Below are 17,606 nucleotides of genomic sequence, written 5' to 3' on the forward strand. Positions count from 1 at the left end.
TTACCCTGGGAATCCACAGGTCAGACCAGTATATCAAGTGCAGTATGCTGACCTCTAGAAAGAATTGTGTGATAAAACCTTTTGTAACCCTTCATTAGTTAAATTCGGTTTATCCCTGATCTCTGTGGCATCACTCCCCCAAAGGTGAGTGAGGATAGCACAGGAGTAGGTGGATGTGGGGAAGAAGCTGGGTCCCATCACCCATGATGGTGTAGTCCCTGTGTGATACAGCCCTGAGTGTGCTCTGCCCGAGATAACCAGAGAAGGGTACAAATGACAGTTTTGGGTAAGAGACAGAGTTTGTAGGGAAATGTCATGTCAGACAGATGCAGAATGTTTAAATCTCTTTCAGATCTAAATTCCCCATTTTCACATCTTCAAGGATATCTTAAATCCTTTTTCTTCTACTCAAGTAAGTATCTCAGTGGTATGTTCTGACAAAGAGTGATACTTGCAAATTCCATCATACCATGAAATATTGTCTGGTATGATTTTAAAAATTTGTATTTCTTTTCAATCTACCCAGACCATCTGTATGTACTGTTCTCTGAAAGTTGAGATCTTATTCACTAATTATTTGCTTACACATTTAGGGCTCTAGGAAGCAAGTTTTTTAACCTGTGGGGTTTAATGGTTTCATTAGGTCAGTACCTGTTTTGCTAGCTTTTCATTAATTGTCTCAAAAATTGTCAAAAATTAAAAAAGCTGCTTGGGAGAAACAAATTTTTACAGGGTCCCTAGTTTGTGAATTCACTTGCCAAAGACAGTCTACCACTTTCTTGCCATCAAAACAGAACCCAAGTTATACACACTTCACACTTCAGACTGTGAGCAACAGCTTCTTTGTTCGGTAAGAAAAGCCGGGGAAAACAGTTCTCTTGCTGTATTCCCAATGGAATCCCGCTAAGTTAAAATACAGTTTAATCTCTTGAGCCGGCAGCTTTATTAGTAAGCATTTCCCAGTCTTCGGGGAAATCTAATTTCACAAACAGATCAGAGCTGCTTCAAACGCAGCTTTCAGTTGCCATCCACCGGGGGACAAACGGGGAGGAGGAAGTTTGTCAGAAAAGACCTTCTCTGAGCCCAAGAGTGATTACCAGAGGTGTCTCCATCGACTGCCACCCACCTAAAGTCGATAGTACTCAAATGAGTACGCCGGTGCGGACTATATAAGAGAAGCGCATGGCCCTGGAGGGCGCATCCCCCCTCTCCGGGCGCAGCACCGACCGCCCCGCTCCGCGGCCGGCGGAGCCTCCGCGGGGACCCGGGCGCTGCGCCCACGGCAGCGGACGCCTCTCCCCAGCCCTCCCGCTCTCGGCGAGACTTGCCTCCGCCTGAAGGTAAGCAGCGGCTCTCCCGAGGGGCCTTCGGCGTGCGGCGAGGGGGTGTCGCTGCCCCTGCGGCGAAGCGCGGCTCCTTCCCCGGTTGCTCCCCGGGTTTGCCGTGCGCCCCGGCGGCGGCGGCGGGAAGGAGTGCCCGGAGCCGTCGGGGAGAGCCGTCTCCCTGGCCGCGCCGGTTAACTCTTTCGCCCAAGAGGATTTGCAAGGGAAGCCACGTATGAAACACTTCGTAAATAACAGAATTTTCCTCCCTCCCCCTTAATCCCAACCGTTTGCTATAATTAGAATAGCTTACTTAGGGGCATTAAAGCGCTGCTCTCAGCCTGCTGCAATTGTTTTTGCCCTTAACACCCTGATTTGCAGCGGTTCCCGCTGTAACTCGTCCGTAACCGCACTCGGGCCAGTCGCCCGTCGGCACGCTGTCGCCCGCCGGCCGCCGTGCGGCACTGCCCGGGCGGGGGGCGGCCTGGCCCGCGGGGCTCCCTCGCCGTCCCGGGAGCTCTGCCGGCGAAGGAGCGAGGCGACGGCAGACGCGGGAGGGTCGGGGGCAAAGGGAGCCGAGCAAATCCCCCACAAAGCCCAGGACCGCAAATATGTGCGGCGGGTTAATACCCTTCCTCTAATCCGCGTCTATAAATGCGCCCTCCGGGGCGCCGGGCGAGCGCGGCGGGGCCGCCCGGGGGCTGGCGGGGAGGCGCGGCGGGGCCAGCCGGTGGCTGTCCGTCGGGTCCCCGCGTCGCCTCGGTGGGGCTGCGCCCGGCCCGGGCGGGAGAGCGCCGCCGCCGCGGGGGTGCCCCGGGCGCGGTAGGGGGGGCGGGGTGCGGGCCGGGCCCGGCGCTGACCGCCTTCGCTTTCTGCCTCCTCCCAGCGCCGCAGAGATGCGAGGGGCGAAGAAACGCCAGGCGCTGCCCGCCATCGTGCTCCTGCTGCTGGCCTCGGCCCCACCGCCGCCGGGCGCCGAGGGCAGGGACGTGCCCGCCGCCGGAGCCGAGCGGGGGGCGCTCCTCGACCTCCTCCTCCAAGCCCTCGGCGACGGCGGCCGCCCGCTACCGCCCCGCCCGCCGCGGCGGGACCGGGTGATCTCCCGGCGGTACAGCGGCGGCGGCGCCCCGCCGCCAGACCCCCGCGCCATCGCCGCCGCCCCTCGCCCGCCGCCGGCCGTCGTCGCCGCTCCGCCGCCCCCACGGCTGTTCGCCACCGCCCGCCACGGAGGTAAGAGCCACCGCGCGGGAGCCCGGGGCATGCAGCCTTCTCCGGGTCCCGTCCCCGCCGCCGTCTCCGGCCGCCAAGCCCGACGGCTCCTCCGGCGGGGTTGTCCGCGGCAGGCGGAGGGGGCGAGCGGGCAGCGGGGCAGGGGTGCGCGCCCCGGCGGTTTCAGCCTTTGCCGGTGTCGGGCCGCGCTGCGGGCGGCTCAGCGGTGGCGGTAACCCCGGCCGTCAGGGAGGAGAGGGGCGCTCCGTCTGCCGCACCGTCTGCCCAGAGCCCAGCTGCGGCCACAGCTGGTCTACGCGCCCTCTGCGCAAGTCCTCCCAGCTTCCCGGTGTGGGAGGGCAGCCGGCATTGAGGGAGCCCCGGTTCCCCTCAGGCTTAGGACGGCTCCTCTGATGTGCACAAAGAGGAAGAATGACTAATCTGAGAGACAGATGCCGGGACTTACTCCTTTAAACTTCCTCTTCAACTTGACTGGTTCCCGTGTGATGCATTTTTCTAGTTTTGCTGGGGCAGGTGCGGGAGACCCGGGCTGTGCTGGGCATGGGGACTTGTTTCCCCTTCTGGAGGCTGGGGCAGGGAGATGTCACCAGCACTGGCACAGGTCAGGCCTGGCCATGACACGCAGGGCCAGTTCAGGGCCAGGCACAGCTGCCTGGTGATGCTGAGCCAGTGAGACGGCAGTGGGGCAGCCCTGCTGAGCTCGTTTGGATGCAGAGCCACACCAGGCAGTTCCTGCTGGAGTGGAGCTGCCAGAGGGGTTCGTGTGGGTCAGGATGGTGCAGTTCAGCAAGAAGGAGATTATAGTGAATGTCTTTGGGCTGTAGCCCACTAACATTTTTCTCTTGTTTCCTGCCAGAGACCCTACTGGAAAGTAAACCAAGGTGAGGTAAACTAGGGAAGTTTGGTTTCTTAGGGATCTGTTTCCCTGGAGGGTGTCCTTGTGCCTGATGGCTGGTAATAGGTGAAGTTAGGATGCAGCCCTCCCCAAGTCACACTGGCAGACTTGCTCTTCTCTGTCCAGTGGTCTATTTTAAAGGCTATTAAACCACGTTTTGGAAAAACTTGAAGTTGGGTGACAAGTTCAGAAGTTAGGTGAGCATCTGATTTGTAGGGCAGGCACTTGCGCAGTGAGATCACTTCACAGTCTAAGGAAATTGGATTATAAAGAAACAAATCAAGCAAAAGTAATTAATGTTTGGGCCTTGGAAGCTTTTGCTGAGTGTGATCTGCCCCGAGAACCGAATCGTCCGTCAGTAAGGAGTTGTAGTGTCCCAGTGAACTTCCAGATATCCTTGCTTTTTCAGAGCATTGAGTCTCTGGTAATTAATAGAAAGCCAGGCCAAACCAAATTGCCACAGATTTGTTTGCTGATTGGAGAAGGGGCTGCAGGTTATCAATATGACTGGTCATGAGTGATTGACTTAATTGTGGCTTAAATTCTTTGTGCTGTGAGCACACTCTCAGTGTACACTTCTCCAGGGAAAAAAATGTAGAAAGGTCTTTTCGAGGCAGAATGCATGAAACTTTACATGTGTCTTCTTTTCAAGAGAATGAAAGAAAAGTATAAACTGCAGAGCAATAGTTACTAGTGTTGGGTGGCTTGAGGAAGAAGTCTGTTGTGGAGAGTATCTCCCATTTGAGATGTTTACTCCTAAACAAGTAATTGTCTTAAGCTATAAAACAGCGTGAATATCTCAATACTTATATAACTTTGAAGGGGAGTTTTCTTGAATTCATCAGTATTATACATAATAAGGCTTAGTTTTCTATTAATGGTTAGTTTTAGTAACTATGTTGTATACAAAAGGAGTGGAACTGCTGAATATCCTTAAAGAAGTTCTCCAGTTGTCCTGGGCATAGGTGCAGTGTCCTACGGGCAGCCATAAGGGTAGCTTTCTCTCCAGCCTAGAAAGGGCAGATCTACAGTTTAAATAATAATCAAGTTTTCATATTCATTTGATGTTTTTATAAGAAACAGCAAGGATACAAATTACTACCGTTGTGATGGTGTGTGTTTGTTTTTTGGGACAGAGAACTATGACAAGGCTTTTCTTAAGTCATCAGCCCTTTTCTTGTAACTCCTGTTTCCAGCACATTAACAGCAGCTCTTTACTCCAGCTGGAGGTACCTGAGTCTCAACTGAAGAGAATGGCTCATCTTCCCATCAGTCACAAAAGGTGTTGCGTTCAGCTGAGTACTCAGCCAACTTTTAAAACCAGAGTTATATTTGGATTGTCTGTTATTGCTGAAAATCAAACCCAAATGTCTGATTTAAAAGAAAATTGAATGGCTCAATTGCTTCTATTGTTTGAAACAAAAAGGATCCTGAACAGTACTATATATACAACAGAGCATGCAAGAAGCATAATTTCTGTGTTTTCTCTTTTTTTTTTCTTTTCTGAAGATGCTACTTCATATTATCAACGAGCTGAATAGCAGGAGGGTTGAAATATGTTTGCCCTCCTCTTCTCTCCCTCATTCTCAGGACTGGTTCCAGCTTCAGTCTCACCCCACAATGAGCTAATTCAATTTACTGAGCAGCACCTCCACACACACATTTCTTTTATTTTATCTCATTTGGGGATTGATTAGCTCTTTGCATAGGGAGGAGAGCTGGCCTGGAGTGCCACCAGCTGAATTTTAGGAGCAGCGCAAGGCAAGTGGCTGATGCAGATGACTAGGGGTGGGCCAGGTTTGAGAAGGGTTAGGGTGTCCTCCTTACAGCTATGGGGACCTGCTCATTTAGCTCAGGCCGTAATGGTAAAGCACAGAATCACAGGGTGTCTTCAGTGAGGCTGGGAAAAGAAGGGCAAGACACTGTCAGACATCCTACATGTGCCACTCATTTATAGATACATAAATCAGATCTAAAAGCAAGAGTGGTTGATCTGTGATGCCCCATCTAGATGTGGCTTGCAGGTGGTTCAAGGGCAGGTCCTGGGCTAGAGCTATATTATGGAAATAACAGCTGTGCTCTATGTTATGTGGGTTAGTTGTGGGGCAAAGGAGCATGACAGCCCTGGAATAGGATGGATACTCAAATCTGCCCTACCGTGTTGGGGCAGTGAGCTGCTGTGACCTGCCTGGAAATGACATTTTGGGTCTTTTTTTCCCTTTAATAATCAGAGACATATTCTGCATTGTGTGCTTTTTGGCCATATGAAGATTAGGATCATGTGTCTTGTAGGACCCAGAAGGACACCCCCATATGCAATAAAGATACCAATTTCACCATCACTTTAGCTGTCTTAACTTTTATCTCTTTTATCCCTACATGTTCAAAAGTCTTATCTGAGAGATCTATCCCTGTTTTTCTTGGTGACCTGATTAATGAGAGCGAGCAGTTACTCTGAAGAGTATATTCAGAAGAAATAATATATTCCAATTTACCAAAAAAGCAATCTTCATCTTTTGCTAGGATTTCTGGTAGGATGTCACTAAAAATACAAGCTGTTCCTTTGAATTATTATATCTAGCGGGATTAAATTTTCTGTCAAAACATCCTTTACTTGCCTGATTTCCATGAAGCTTCTATGCTTCAGTGTGGGCTTTTTTTTCCACTAGGAAGTGTCTCATAAAGTTTTTAAGCTTAGTGCTGAAAGCTCCTCAATGGGCAATCTTTTTCATATCTATCCCCTGCTTCTGATGTGTAATTGTGGTCAGTTTTTTTTAAAATGAAGAACACAAATATGTATTTTCAGAAAGAGAGGGTTCAGCATCAGGTTATTTTTGAATGCGACGTTGGGGAAACTAGAACAGTTTGTCATTCTCCTCAAGTTTTCTTTGTTACCTTCATCCAAACACTTTCTGTGGAACCAAAATAGCTTCCACGTAATTAGATTTAAAGAAGTCTTGGGAAATAAAAAAAGCCTGCATTAACTGTTCTTTCCTTACACATTCCCCATGACAGTGGAGAAATGAGCTATCTAAACCTGCAAGGGGTAGGGGGCTGAAATTTTTCTTTGTGCTGGGAGACCAGCAAGACGTTTTAAAACATTTTGATTAGTTATTTTTCAAGCATGAAGGAATGAAAATAAATATTGCTCTCAGTTTACTAGCATGTTCAAATTAGCCTCCTGAGCATATCTACTTCAGATTTAGAATAACATATCAGAGAAGGGAATTTGGCCCTCAAACTATTTAAACTTTGAGGTTAAACTTAAGAGTTCAGTTTTATGCCAAAATTTCTACACATCAGCAGAAGAAAACTAAGTTATCCCATGGCATGGTGCTAATTTAACCATTATTCATAATGAGTTAGATTTGAAAGATATGTTTGAGGTTTATTTTAGTTTACAATTGAATAAAAAACATGTAACCTTAGGTAAGGCATAAGAAAAGTTTTGTTCTTTTTACTCACTTAAAAAATCTGTAAGTATAGCGATAGTTACAGCTGAAAGTCCATAATTCTGCAAGACCTGTTGTGCCTAATACTAAACTACTTCAGTGAATGTAAGTACAGATCTGGAATAAAAAAAGAGACCACTGAGGAATGTAAACCTTGTATCTAGGAAATCAAAATGTATGATATGGCATAATACAGAGTTCTTTATAATACTTATGTCTTGTCCAATTATTATTCCTATTAATAAAATAGGTTGGGGGGGGGGGGGATGTGGGGATTTTTTTTAGTATATTGTATTAATAGGAATTGCTGGATATTCAGGAGGCTTAAAAGAAGATGAGAGTTAATACAAATTGCATTCTCCAAAATCTTATGTTTACCAAAGCAGGTAATTCCTCAGAAATTAGCAAAATAGTGGATGAAATTTATTTAAAAGGAGAATAATGTTTACATTTAAAAATCAAAATATTAAGTCTGTTGGCTTATAGTAATTATTCCTGATTCCAGGTCCAAAGTTTTTGAATAAATTATTTTTACAGTGAAGTTGGAGGGTAGGCTTTTCTGGAACAGAACCAGGCAAATATATTTTGCTTTTAGAAGCTTAATATAATCCATATTCCAAACAATTAAGAAATTATTTTTCTTTATTTTTATTGAGCGAACATGATAGGAAAATAAATTATAACTCTGCTTATTCAAGAGTTAGTAATTTAAAGAAAATATATTCTCATAAATTAACAAACTGAATGAATTGTCAGATATTGTGCAACTGGCTTGGGTGCTGGCAGCAGTAAAGATGTCATAGGATGAGATGCTGCCCAGGCCAGTGGTTACTGAGGCAGGATCAGAGGGGCTGTGAGGATCTCAGCACACCATGATCCAGAAGTATGACCACATTCCTAAGGAGTTCAGCGGAAATAACCATTGTTTCTGCTTGTTCCAAGGTCAGGTGTCAATTCTTCCCAAAAAATTCAAGTAAGCAGGGATAGATTTTTGTCACATAGTGTTTCATTTAGGTGAGGAGAAAGAATTACTTTTCATTAAATATATTGATAGTATTTGATCTCAAAGCCATCCTCAAATTTTCCTTGAGAAATTCTCCCAAACAATTTGATATTGGCCACTTTTTAATGACCCATTACTTACTGTTTTCTGTAATAAATATATAGTTACACACACCAACAGATCTAATTGACAAGTGTGTATTTGTAACTGTATTTACATTTGTAAGCATATTTTATTTTTTCCACCTTTTCTACTGGTTTTAATGGAATGAGCCTTGACCTTACTGCCTTTCATTCAGGTTAGCTGTTGTTTATCACCAACATTTCCTTCCAGACAGTGTTACCGTTGTACTATTTCCCCAACTTGTAAGATGTCTGTGATCTCATTGCTTGTAGTTTGTGGACTGTCTTAATTTCTAATGTTATTAAGTCCCAAATGCTTCAGAGAGAGTGTATTCACAGTCCTTGTGAATGGACCATGGAGTCCTTCAGTTCTACACAAGTGCTTGGATCTATCATTATGTCCAGCTCCTTCGTCATTGTGGTGCCTTTTTGATCTCTAACCCTGCTGCTACGTTTATTTCCTTGACTGCTTGGGTTTTTAGGTGTATTGTGCAATATGCCTTTGTAATACCAATATTGCGTGCTTGGCAAACATGACTGCCAGGTGGTAGTGCTAGGCCACTGAACAGAAGGCATCTGAAATCTAGGATAACCAGAAATCTTCCATATCACAGTGGAAAATGTCAAGCCCATGGGCTGGTCCTGACAGCTGATGTGCGAGTGAGCAAAGATGAAACATAGTTGTTACGTACATGGAGGTTTAAACTACAGCGCAGTCCATCAGAGCAGTCCTTCAAATGAAATGATGACACTGGCCCTTCAAGGGGCTCTGCTCTGACTTCCATTAATCACAGACAAACTGGGGGTGCTCAGTACCTTACAGTGTCGACCTGCTATTGCATGCTGCCCTGGCATGTGAAGGGAGAAGCCTTGTGGAGCTGCAGTGTGCTGGGCAGCCAGCGTTTCCGATGGCAGTACGCAGTCCCAGGAGCAAGAGAGCGTATGAAAAAGCTGTTTTGTTGAACTATTACGTGCAAAAAGTCAGTGACCTTTTATTTGTTCAATATGAGGGGGGTCTTTTGGGTTTTGTTTTAGTTGTGTTTCATACTTTTATAAAAATTGCATTTAACACTGCAAGAGACACAATTATTCATGTGTACAGTCCTGGCCCCAGAAAAGTGAGTGTCAGAGTCTTCACTGATTTACACCAGGATTGGGCCTGAAGTACACCAGGGCTCCTCCAGTACACAGGGGAGTGAATAACAAATAAAACAGAAGTTTCACTTCAAAGTAGATCCAAGTGCATAACTGTCTGTAACTTGGGAACTGTAGCATGCATTTTGAATTAGGCTAGCTTGGCCCTGAGCCTGTGAGCAAACTGAAGAGTTGGTATATTTTGGGGTGGTTTTTTGTTGTTGTTTTTTTTTTTTTTTTTTTACTGTAGACACGATTTGATTTTTCAGTCAAGAAAGAATGGCAGGTCTCTGTATTTTACTAGTTTATTTTGGATGGTAATCTGCTAGGAAAGCCTCTGAGAGGTGGGGGAATGTTAATGCATGGGTGCGAGGCCTTGCAGTACATTTATTGTTTGGTAGATAGGCTTTAGCCTTGAAAATGCACTGCTTCATGTCTGGAGATGATTTTGATTTTTAAATATGTATATATACAAGGAGAAAGATTTAAAAAGTTGAGAAGTGTAACTATCCATACATACTTACATGTAGCGCACACACTCATAATTTTGAGTTTTGTGGGTTTTGAGGACAATTTGAGGGAGAATGATGCAGTGTTTCAGGCCTACACGTGATTTGAAAGTTACAAAGGTGGCTTAAAAATACAGAATGTATATTCCAAAGTGCTTAAAACAGCATAAAAATTATTGCATAGTAGTAGTCACAGTGCAAAGCTATAGACAAAACCTCCTGATCAATGAGGCACCCAATAAAGATGTGCTTTCTAGGAAGATAGCCACCAGAAGGCTACAGAGGGAAAGGGGAGGCTAGTTCCATGTCTAAAGTGTACCTAGTGCCACTGTCCACATTGGGGCTGTTTTATTCTTAAAGATCTTGCCAAGTGATGTGACAGTAGTTTGTAGGACTTAATAACACCTGTTTTGAGAACTAAAATTTTCAGTGGTGTCTATCTTTTTTTTACTGAACTAAAATAAATAAATAGATACTTAAACGTGAGCAAATCTTATGTTACTATTTTGTAAGACATGTTTTAAAATATGTCAAATAAGTGCACTTTAATAGCCATAGTAAATATCTTTTCTTTCAATAAAAGCATTCAGCTGATGGACTGAAAAATAATTAGTTTTGGTAATTTGTTGCTTACATTAATATTCTCCCTTATCATCAAACCCAAAAGCAGATTGTTAGAAAAGAATATAATGGTTTCTGAATGTGTGCACAGCTGAGCAGAGTTACATGGGATGAGATACTTTTGTAGTTGCAAAACAAGTGTTCTTTGGGACTTTTTTTGTTGTTGTTGTTTTGATACTTAAGCAATTGCATATATGCCCTGCCCGCAAGACCACAACCAAAACTTAACTCTGGTGAAGGAAATGTGTCAAAATTAAACTTTCAAAATGACTAAAAATCAGGAGAAGATACATGGTAGAAAGTGTTTGGCTAGAAAAAGTGCAGCTGATTTCCCTTTGTTAGCCTCAGTTGGTGTTTAGGTTTTCTATTTAATTTAAGGATGAATGCTTCATTTTGTCACGTGTGAATTAGAGGTTACTACTTTAGTGGAAGCCCTGCAGGATATTAATGTGTGTTTTGGGCATTTTAATGTTGGTCAATTGGAAAACAGTTACTCCAGTGAGGGAATTGATTGACTATTGATTACATACTGAGGGTGCGATTCTTTAGGGTATAAACAAGATTTGACACATGAAGAATCCAAGCATTTGATTGGATAGTGGCCATTTTTATATTATCCTATGTTTTATTATGTCTGCTGGTCAAAAAATCAGATTTTACTGAAACAGTGCATAAAACTATATTTATTTAATACAGCCTTTAACGGCAATGGAAAATACTGTTTGGAGTTACAAATTGTGGCTACTTTTTAATCCTAAATTATTTTTTTTAAGCATACAATTAAAATGGTAATATAATCAAACAAAAACACTTATGGTAAAGGCACAATTTTGCATACTAAAGTATATTTAAACTTTTTTTGTAAGGTTTTTTTTTTTAATTCTGGTAGATGTGTCAGTCAATTCAAGTAAATTGGTTAGATGGCATTTTAGTGTATATTCTCCTACTACGTGATTTGAAGTCTGTGGGTTTGGCTTGAAGAAAAACATTTAAAGTTGCATCCGTAAAGCAACTATTATCATGTTCCTTGCAGATTTTAGACAGCTTCAGGAGTGACATGGCACAAATCAAATTTTAAGGCTTTGATTTTTAAATTATGTTCTCCTTTTTTACTTGAACCTGTAAAAGAAAGTTAAAAAGCAAAATAAACCTCTACAAGAAAAGTGTCAAGCACCTTTTTTTCCTTAATCTTTACTGTTCATGATATCAAGCTGTGATGTGTTTCAGGAGAAGGAACCTTTGAAATGAAGTGTTAGGAAATGCATCCTTGTCAGTATATGTGGCAGTACTGGATACATGCACTAGATTAGTAATACTCTTAAATCCCATTGGATTAAAATAACTGAAGACATAGCTGTGATGTTATTGCTGTAATCGTGATAGAGTAATTATTTCTTCCTTGTCTGATAATGGCATAGCATGCCTAACATGTGAGAAACTTCGCTTTTGTCACTGAAATTTTAATTTAGAAAATTTAGGAAAAATATTTTCAGAACTCCATGGTGGACAAAGACTTACAGCCAAAACACAGCAATATGAGGATTTCTCTGGAGAAATCTTCCAGGTCAGAAGACAATCTAGAGCAGGTTAACCACTTCCATTTGATGCTGTGGGCCTAAAGTGTGAATGGACTTGTTGGTCAGTACTGATATAGCAAGATACCCCATACAATTTGTGCTTCCCATTATTATATGATTAGATCCCAAGTTTACATGTAAAGTTAACATACACAGGTTTGCCCCCTTTATTCAGTAACAAGCTGCTTTTCCAGATGTCAGGCGATTTTAGACTTTCAGAAGAGGGATTACTACAAAATAAATAATTTGTGTGAATAAGACCTGCACAGGTCCAGCAAATTTAACACCCAGATGTACTGCTCATGAACTCTCCATCACCTACATGGTGGAGTCACTCTGTGTGTACATACATGATTTAGCTGCATGGAACTGTAGAGGGTCCCTTACGTAAGCTGCAGTCAGGGCTTTCAAAATCCTTAAAACAGATACAAACTGCGCATTTATCCTGAATTCCACAGACCCAGAACTGAGCAGCATCTCCAGAAAAGCCTTGCTTCTCCTTTACATTTTTCTGGGATAACTACTCCTTTCCTGTCAGAGCAAGGAGTGAAATGAGGAGATCTGGAGATTAAATGATACCTACAAGACAAGTGTTATCTTAGATCAGATAGAAAACCTCTTGAATATTGAGGGTTACAGTTTCTTTTCTCTGCAGTTACACTCTCCATCTCAGTACCAGAATGTTATAAGAGTGAGAACATTATTCAAAACCAGAGAAGCATTAAACTTGCTCTGTTTTTTTTCTTTTTGGTTTTTTTTTTCTTTCTTTTTTTCTTTTATTTCTTTCTTTCTGCTCAGCATATTTTGGCCTGCTGGAATGTATTTTACACCTGCTTACGATCTCCAAAGATAAAACCTCCAATATTAGTATGTCTAAATAGCTCATTATGCCTGATGCATTTATATGTAACCCTCAAATAAAATATTTTGATCCCAGTTGTCATTTATAAGATGTCTTTTTATATAACTGTGATAATAAGGTAAAATGACCTTAGCTTGAGTATAAACATGGCATACGTTCACTGGGAACACCTTTGAGGTAACAATTTAGAATAAAGTGCTTACAAGGGAGAAACTGTGGGTTATTAATCTGATATGATAGTTCTGAATCTGTTCTGATTTGGAAAAAAATAGAAACATTTCCAAAATAAGCACAGGAAATCTAAAATACAGTTAAAAATTACCATTTGCACAGCAATCAACCTGGAGACTGTTCCTATTTCAAAAAGAGCAGGCTCTAATTAAGCTCTGGCAAACTCAGTTCTATTTCCTTTCACTCTGATAAAGTTTGCCAGTGTTTGTCAGTGCTGAGTTTGGCTTGTATGCAGTTAAGCACGTCATCAGCTTTCATTCAGATGATTCAACTAGTTCATGTGTTGCTTTTGATGTATTGCAGCTGTGCTTGTGTTTAATTTATGCAGATATCCTAGAATCTACATTTATTAGCATCCATGATAGCTAAAACAGAAGACATGGGTAGAGTGCTTCAGAATTGCAAGAAGTTAATTTCCTCTTCATGTTTATCAATGTGTAGTCTCTATATCTCATTCTAAGAGTGGTTCTGCCTTCAGTCAAGATCTGTCCAATAACTTTCTGGGCATAATTTGGAGTCTCTGGATTCAGCTGAAATGTCTGCCTTGATAGTTTAGTGATTTTAAATAGTTGATAGATGAATGAATGGAAATTCTTATCTGTTACAGAAAAAAACCCCTGTGAATAGGAAAAGATAGCTTCAGTAAATTAATGCCTTGAATAGTTTGACCAGTCTTACCTATATGTCTCATTATTTTCAAAATCATCCTTTATAATTTAATGAACAATCAATAGTGTAATACATCTTTCCTCTTGGAAAGAGTGAAGTACGTATTCACAGCTTAGTATTCAAAATAATGGGGGTTTCATAATGTCGTACATTTTCCTACTTGAATTACTTGAGGGTATCCCAACCTGTTTATTAGAATCTCCTGTGGGGGGAAAAAGAGAGCTCTTCTGCATAAATTCACACATTGGGTCTGTAATTGTTTTGAGATTTTTTTCTTTTACTCTTCAAAATAGATGTATTCCAGTATTTTCCACGTTCACATCTCTGACAGGTGAAAAGAAGAAAAAGGATGTTTTGAATTATGCACGTAGTGCTTACCTGTATGTGTGGTGCTGTCCAAGAAGCTCGCAAAATAGTATGGCTGCTAAATTCTTTCTACATTTCTTTTTCAATTGTAAAACTTGTCAGAATATGTTAATATAGATCTGTATCCATTCCAGTTCTGTTTTCTAGAGTGATCACTGACAGTAATAGCAGAAAAGTAATTGTATACACTATGTTTGGCTTATTTCTCGATCCCACAGCATTTTCTGGTGGAAATAGGGATTTACAGAGAGGAAAAAAAAAGAAATCCGTGCTTCTTAATGTTCTTTTGCTCAACAAATATAAAGGTCTCCACAGGCAAGGATTAACTAATACAAATATGCTTTTGGAGCAGCTATTGAAGAATTACTAATAAACATCATTATAGCTGAGTTCAAGATATTCAACCTTGTAAATATACCCCATTATAATTTCATTACAGTAGGCTGAAGCCCTAGGAGAAGCCAATGTTTCAACCTCTTTGTTGAAGTCTTAATGAATTATTAGAAGGTGGCTGATTAGAAAGCATTGAATCAGAAGGGGCTGCTGCATTCTGAATGTTACTCTCTTTGATGTTGTTTACCTCCCAGGTTGACTCATTTCCTTGGCCAAAACTCTTGGCATGCAAAGCTGTGAGCCTACTTTGCTGGGCCTTTACATCCCAGTGCACGTCTGGAAGTGAAATATGGTAGGTAGGTGTTTAGTGAACCTTGTAAGTGTTCCCTGAAACTCATGCTATCCAGAAGTGTGACACAACTATATTGCTAGAGCTAAAGGGGATACAAGAAGAGAAGTTGAATGCCCAAGCAAAATTTTAATTTCTCCTTAGACAAAACACACTTTCCATACTTAATTCCCTACCTTTTTTCTATGTGGTGGATCTGCTTGCTTTCTGCTTCCACTTTCCTCTGAACTCAATGCCTCTTCAGCTGTCCAAGGCAGAGTCTGCACTGTAATGTGAAAATACCAGTTTGTGACACTCAGGCCACTTCACACGGCTGGGTCAGAGCTTGGGCCTGCCCCGTGTATTGGCATATACCTGAGCTTTGTCTTCTGGAGAGCTCCACATTTTAGGTAGTGAAATAAGAGCACAGGCGTAAGGAATTAGGATGTGAGTGCATCTCGTCTTGAGACTGGAGTGAGATCCTTGACTGACTCCTTAACAACATAAACATATTCACAGAAGTGTGGATCAAGTCTGAGGAATTGGTGCTGTCATCATCGTGCCTTAGTGGTGTTCCACTGCTTCCCAGAGCGTATTTACAGGGCAGTCCCTCTGTGAGGATTCACATTTCCCTGCAGCTCAGTTCCACAATGGGACGTTGCCTGAAGTAAACTCAGAATAAGAGCAGCAATAAACTATATCCTGATTTTTCATCTCCATTAGACTAGTATTATTTAAAGATCTTTTCATTGGGTACATCACCTAAAATAATGCAAAAGCAGCAGCTGTTAACCACAAGGTTCTTCACTCCAGCAATGGTCGACAAACTAATCCAAGTGGGTTTTTTTGGTTGAACTTGTCTTCAGGGTATCCTGTACTGCAGCCTCTGCTCTCCTGGGGTGGAGAGGGGGGTTTAAAAAGTTGCCTTGCTTGGATTGAGTGTCTTTTCTTTAAGGATTACCTAGCAATATGATTAAATTCTTGAGCATGGCCTGCACAGATAGGAGTGACCTATAGTTTAAGCGTTCAAAGCTTTTGAGATGTCTCGTTGGTAACGTGCCTTGGACAGATCCTCAATTTTGTGTCTTCTGAAATACCACAGAAGGAGCATCATAGCAGACTATATTTTCACTTCAGTTACAATAGCATCTGGATTATTTAAAATTAACTGGATACTTTTAATTTGAAGAGGCAAGTATGCAGGCTGAGATTATTTGAAGCATAGTAATGAGAGCTGTAGCCAGGCCTCTTATCGTGCGCTTAAGGAAATGGAGAAGGTTCGGAGGGTGCAAAGGAGGAGGAATAAACATAAAAGCTGGCTTTGCCAGACAGGTAAAGACTTATTCATGCTGGGAGACTCTCCAGCTGAGAAAATCCATGGTTGTTACAGCCTTTGTGCCACCAGAACAGAAAAAAAGGTTGGCTGAGAGAAGAGAATCTGGCTCAAACAACTTAAAATAAATATCAGATGTCAGAGCTGTGACTTAATTGTTTAGCTAAGTAGATCATGTGAATTACTCACAGATTGAGGACCTGTTTTTGCTTCTGTTGAAATCAAGGAGAACAGAACCAGGGCATACTCTCCTTCCCATGTCTTACAGCCCTCAAAACTGTGTTATTTTTGAGAGTACAACGGCTTCTAGAGTGATTTCTTGTACCAGTTGGGAGTCCAGAGAGCTGCTAGTACACAACTGCTTTGTGTTTTATTACTGTAGACATAAGCTAAGGCTCTAAACAGAATGCATTTCCTTAGTTGCTGTTGTTTTTTATTTCAAAAATTGAAATTCAGACAATGGCTTCTGTGACTCTTAATAATGGAAATTGGATCTCCAGGTCCAGACATTGGTTTCTGAAAGTAGCCAGTTTCAGAGATACATTGAGACATAGGTGTATTCTCCTTCTAATGCAGTCTCAGATTACAGCTCTGACAGTCTCAGAATTAGACCAATGCCCCAAATCAAAGACATTAGCTTATAAATACCCCCTTGAGAAACTGGTTCTGAAAGCTTTATGACTGTGTTGTGAAAAAAATTAGGAAATACATTAAATGTTTGTTACCTTTATGAACAAAGGGAAATAAAACATTTTTCTCTGTTATTATACTATTACATGTTTCCTTTAGCATCTTAAAATTATTAAATAAAAATCTCCATGTTTACTCACGAAGGCTTTGCAGGAGTGAGGAGACTATCAGAAGGCAGACAGTGGCAACTGGAAACTTGAAAGGATTGTTTAGTTAAATTACCTGGAGCTGACTGACAATCTTACATAGGAAGAAGGGAAAGATTTTGGGAGAAGGCTTCACATGTGCAATTGAAAGTACATTTCCATTACCGGTCTAAAAGCCATCACATAGTTCTGCTGACAGGGTGAAATATTGGTAGACAGGTGGCAGAAAGAAAAAATGTTCGGAAAGATCTACAGCCAATTTGGAGACTGACCTGTATTTGTACAAACTCTGGCTGGATGATGAATGACTGCTGGTACAGCATGTAACTGATGACATTATAAATGAATGAAGCATAGAGAAATTACTTAGTATCATATTTCTCAATGTACCAGAAGATATTGTGGGAAATGTTCTGATTTAGATAGGGCAGTTTTTAAGTGCTGCTTTCTGCATTCATATTGCAGGGGGCATCAGAGGGTGGCAAGCATCTCTGTCCCCTGGCCAGCTGGGGTCAGCATCTCCAACGGTCCTTATCATGAAGATGATGGTAATCATTACTGCAGTTTTAAACGGCAACAAGTTGTGTTTTCTTTTTCTGAGTAATGAACGTACAGTGTCTGAGCACTTACCAAACAATTACTTTCCTTTCACAAATGGTGAGTTAAGCAAAGAAAAAAGTTTGAGGGGGACAGAAGGAATGTACTGTCGCCAGTGATGAAAAACCTGAATAGTTCACAGCAGGCAAGACTATCCTCTCCATACCCTGTCCATCTATCCTGACA

The 17,606-nt window shown here is 42.2% G+C and overlaps 1 protein-coding gene across 1 annotated transcript in view; it reads left to right on the forward strand.

The window, feature by feature from the left end:
- Positions 1-527: 527 nt before the first annotated feature.
- The window catches only part of ALKAL1 (ALK and LTK ligand 1), a 37,281-nt gene continuing 20,202 nt past the window's right edge, over positions 528-17,606 (forward strand). The window contains exons 1-2 of the mRNA XM_055801081.1: positions 528-1,340; positions 2,209-2,552. Of these exons, the coding sequence (XP_055657056.1) occupies positions 2,219-2,552 (334 nt within the window). The 5' untranslated portion in view covers positions 528-1,340; positions 2,209-2,218. The remainder of the gene's footprint in view (positions 1,341-2,208; positions 2,553-17,606) is intronic.

Source organism: Falco peregrinus, chromosome 3, assembly GCF_023634155.1.
Source record: "Falco peregrinus isolate bFalPer1 chromosome 3, bFalPer1.pri, whole genome shotgun sequence".
NCBI classification, from domain to species: Eukaryota; Metazoa; Chordata; class Aves; order Falconiformes; family Falconidae; genus Falco; species Falco peregrinus.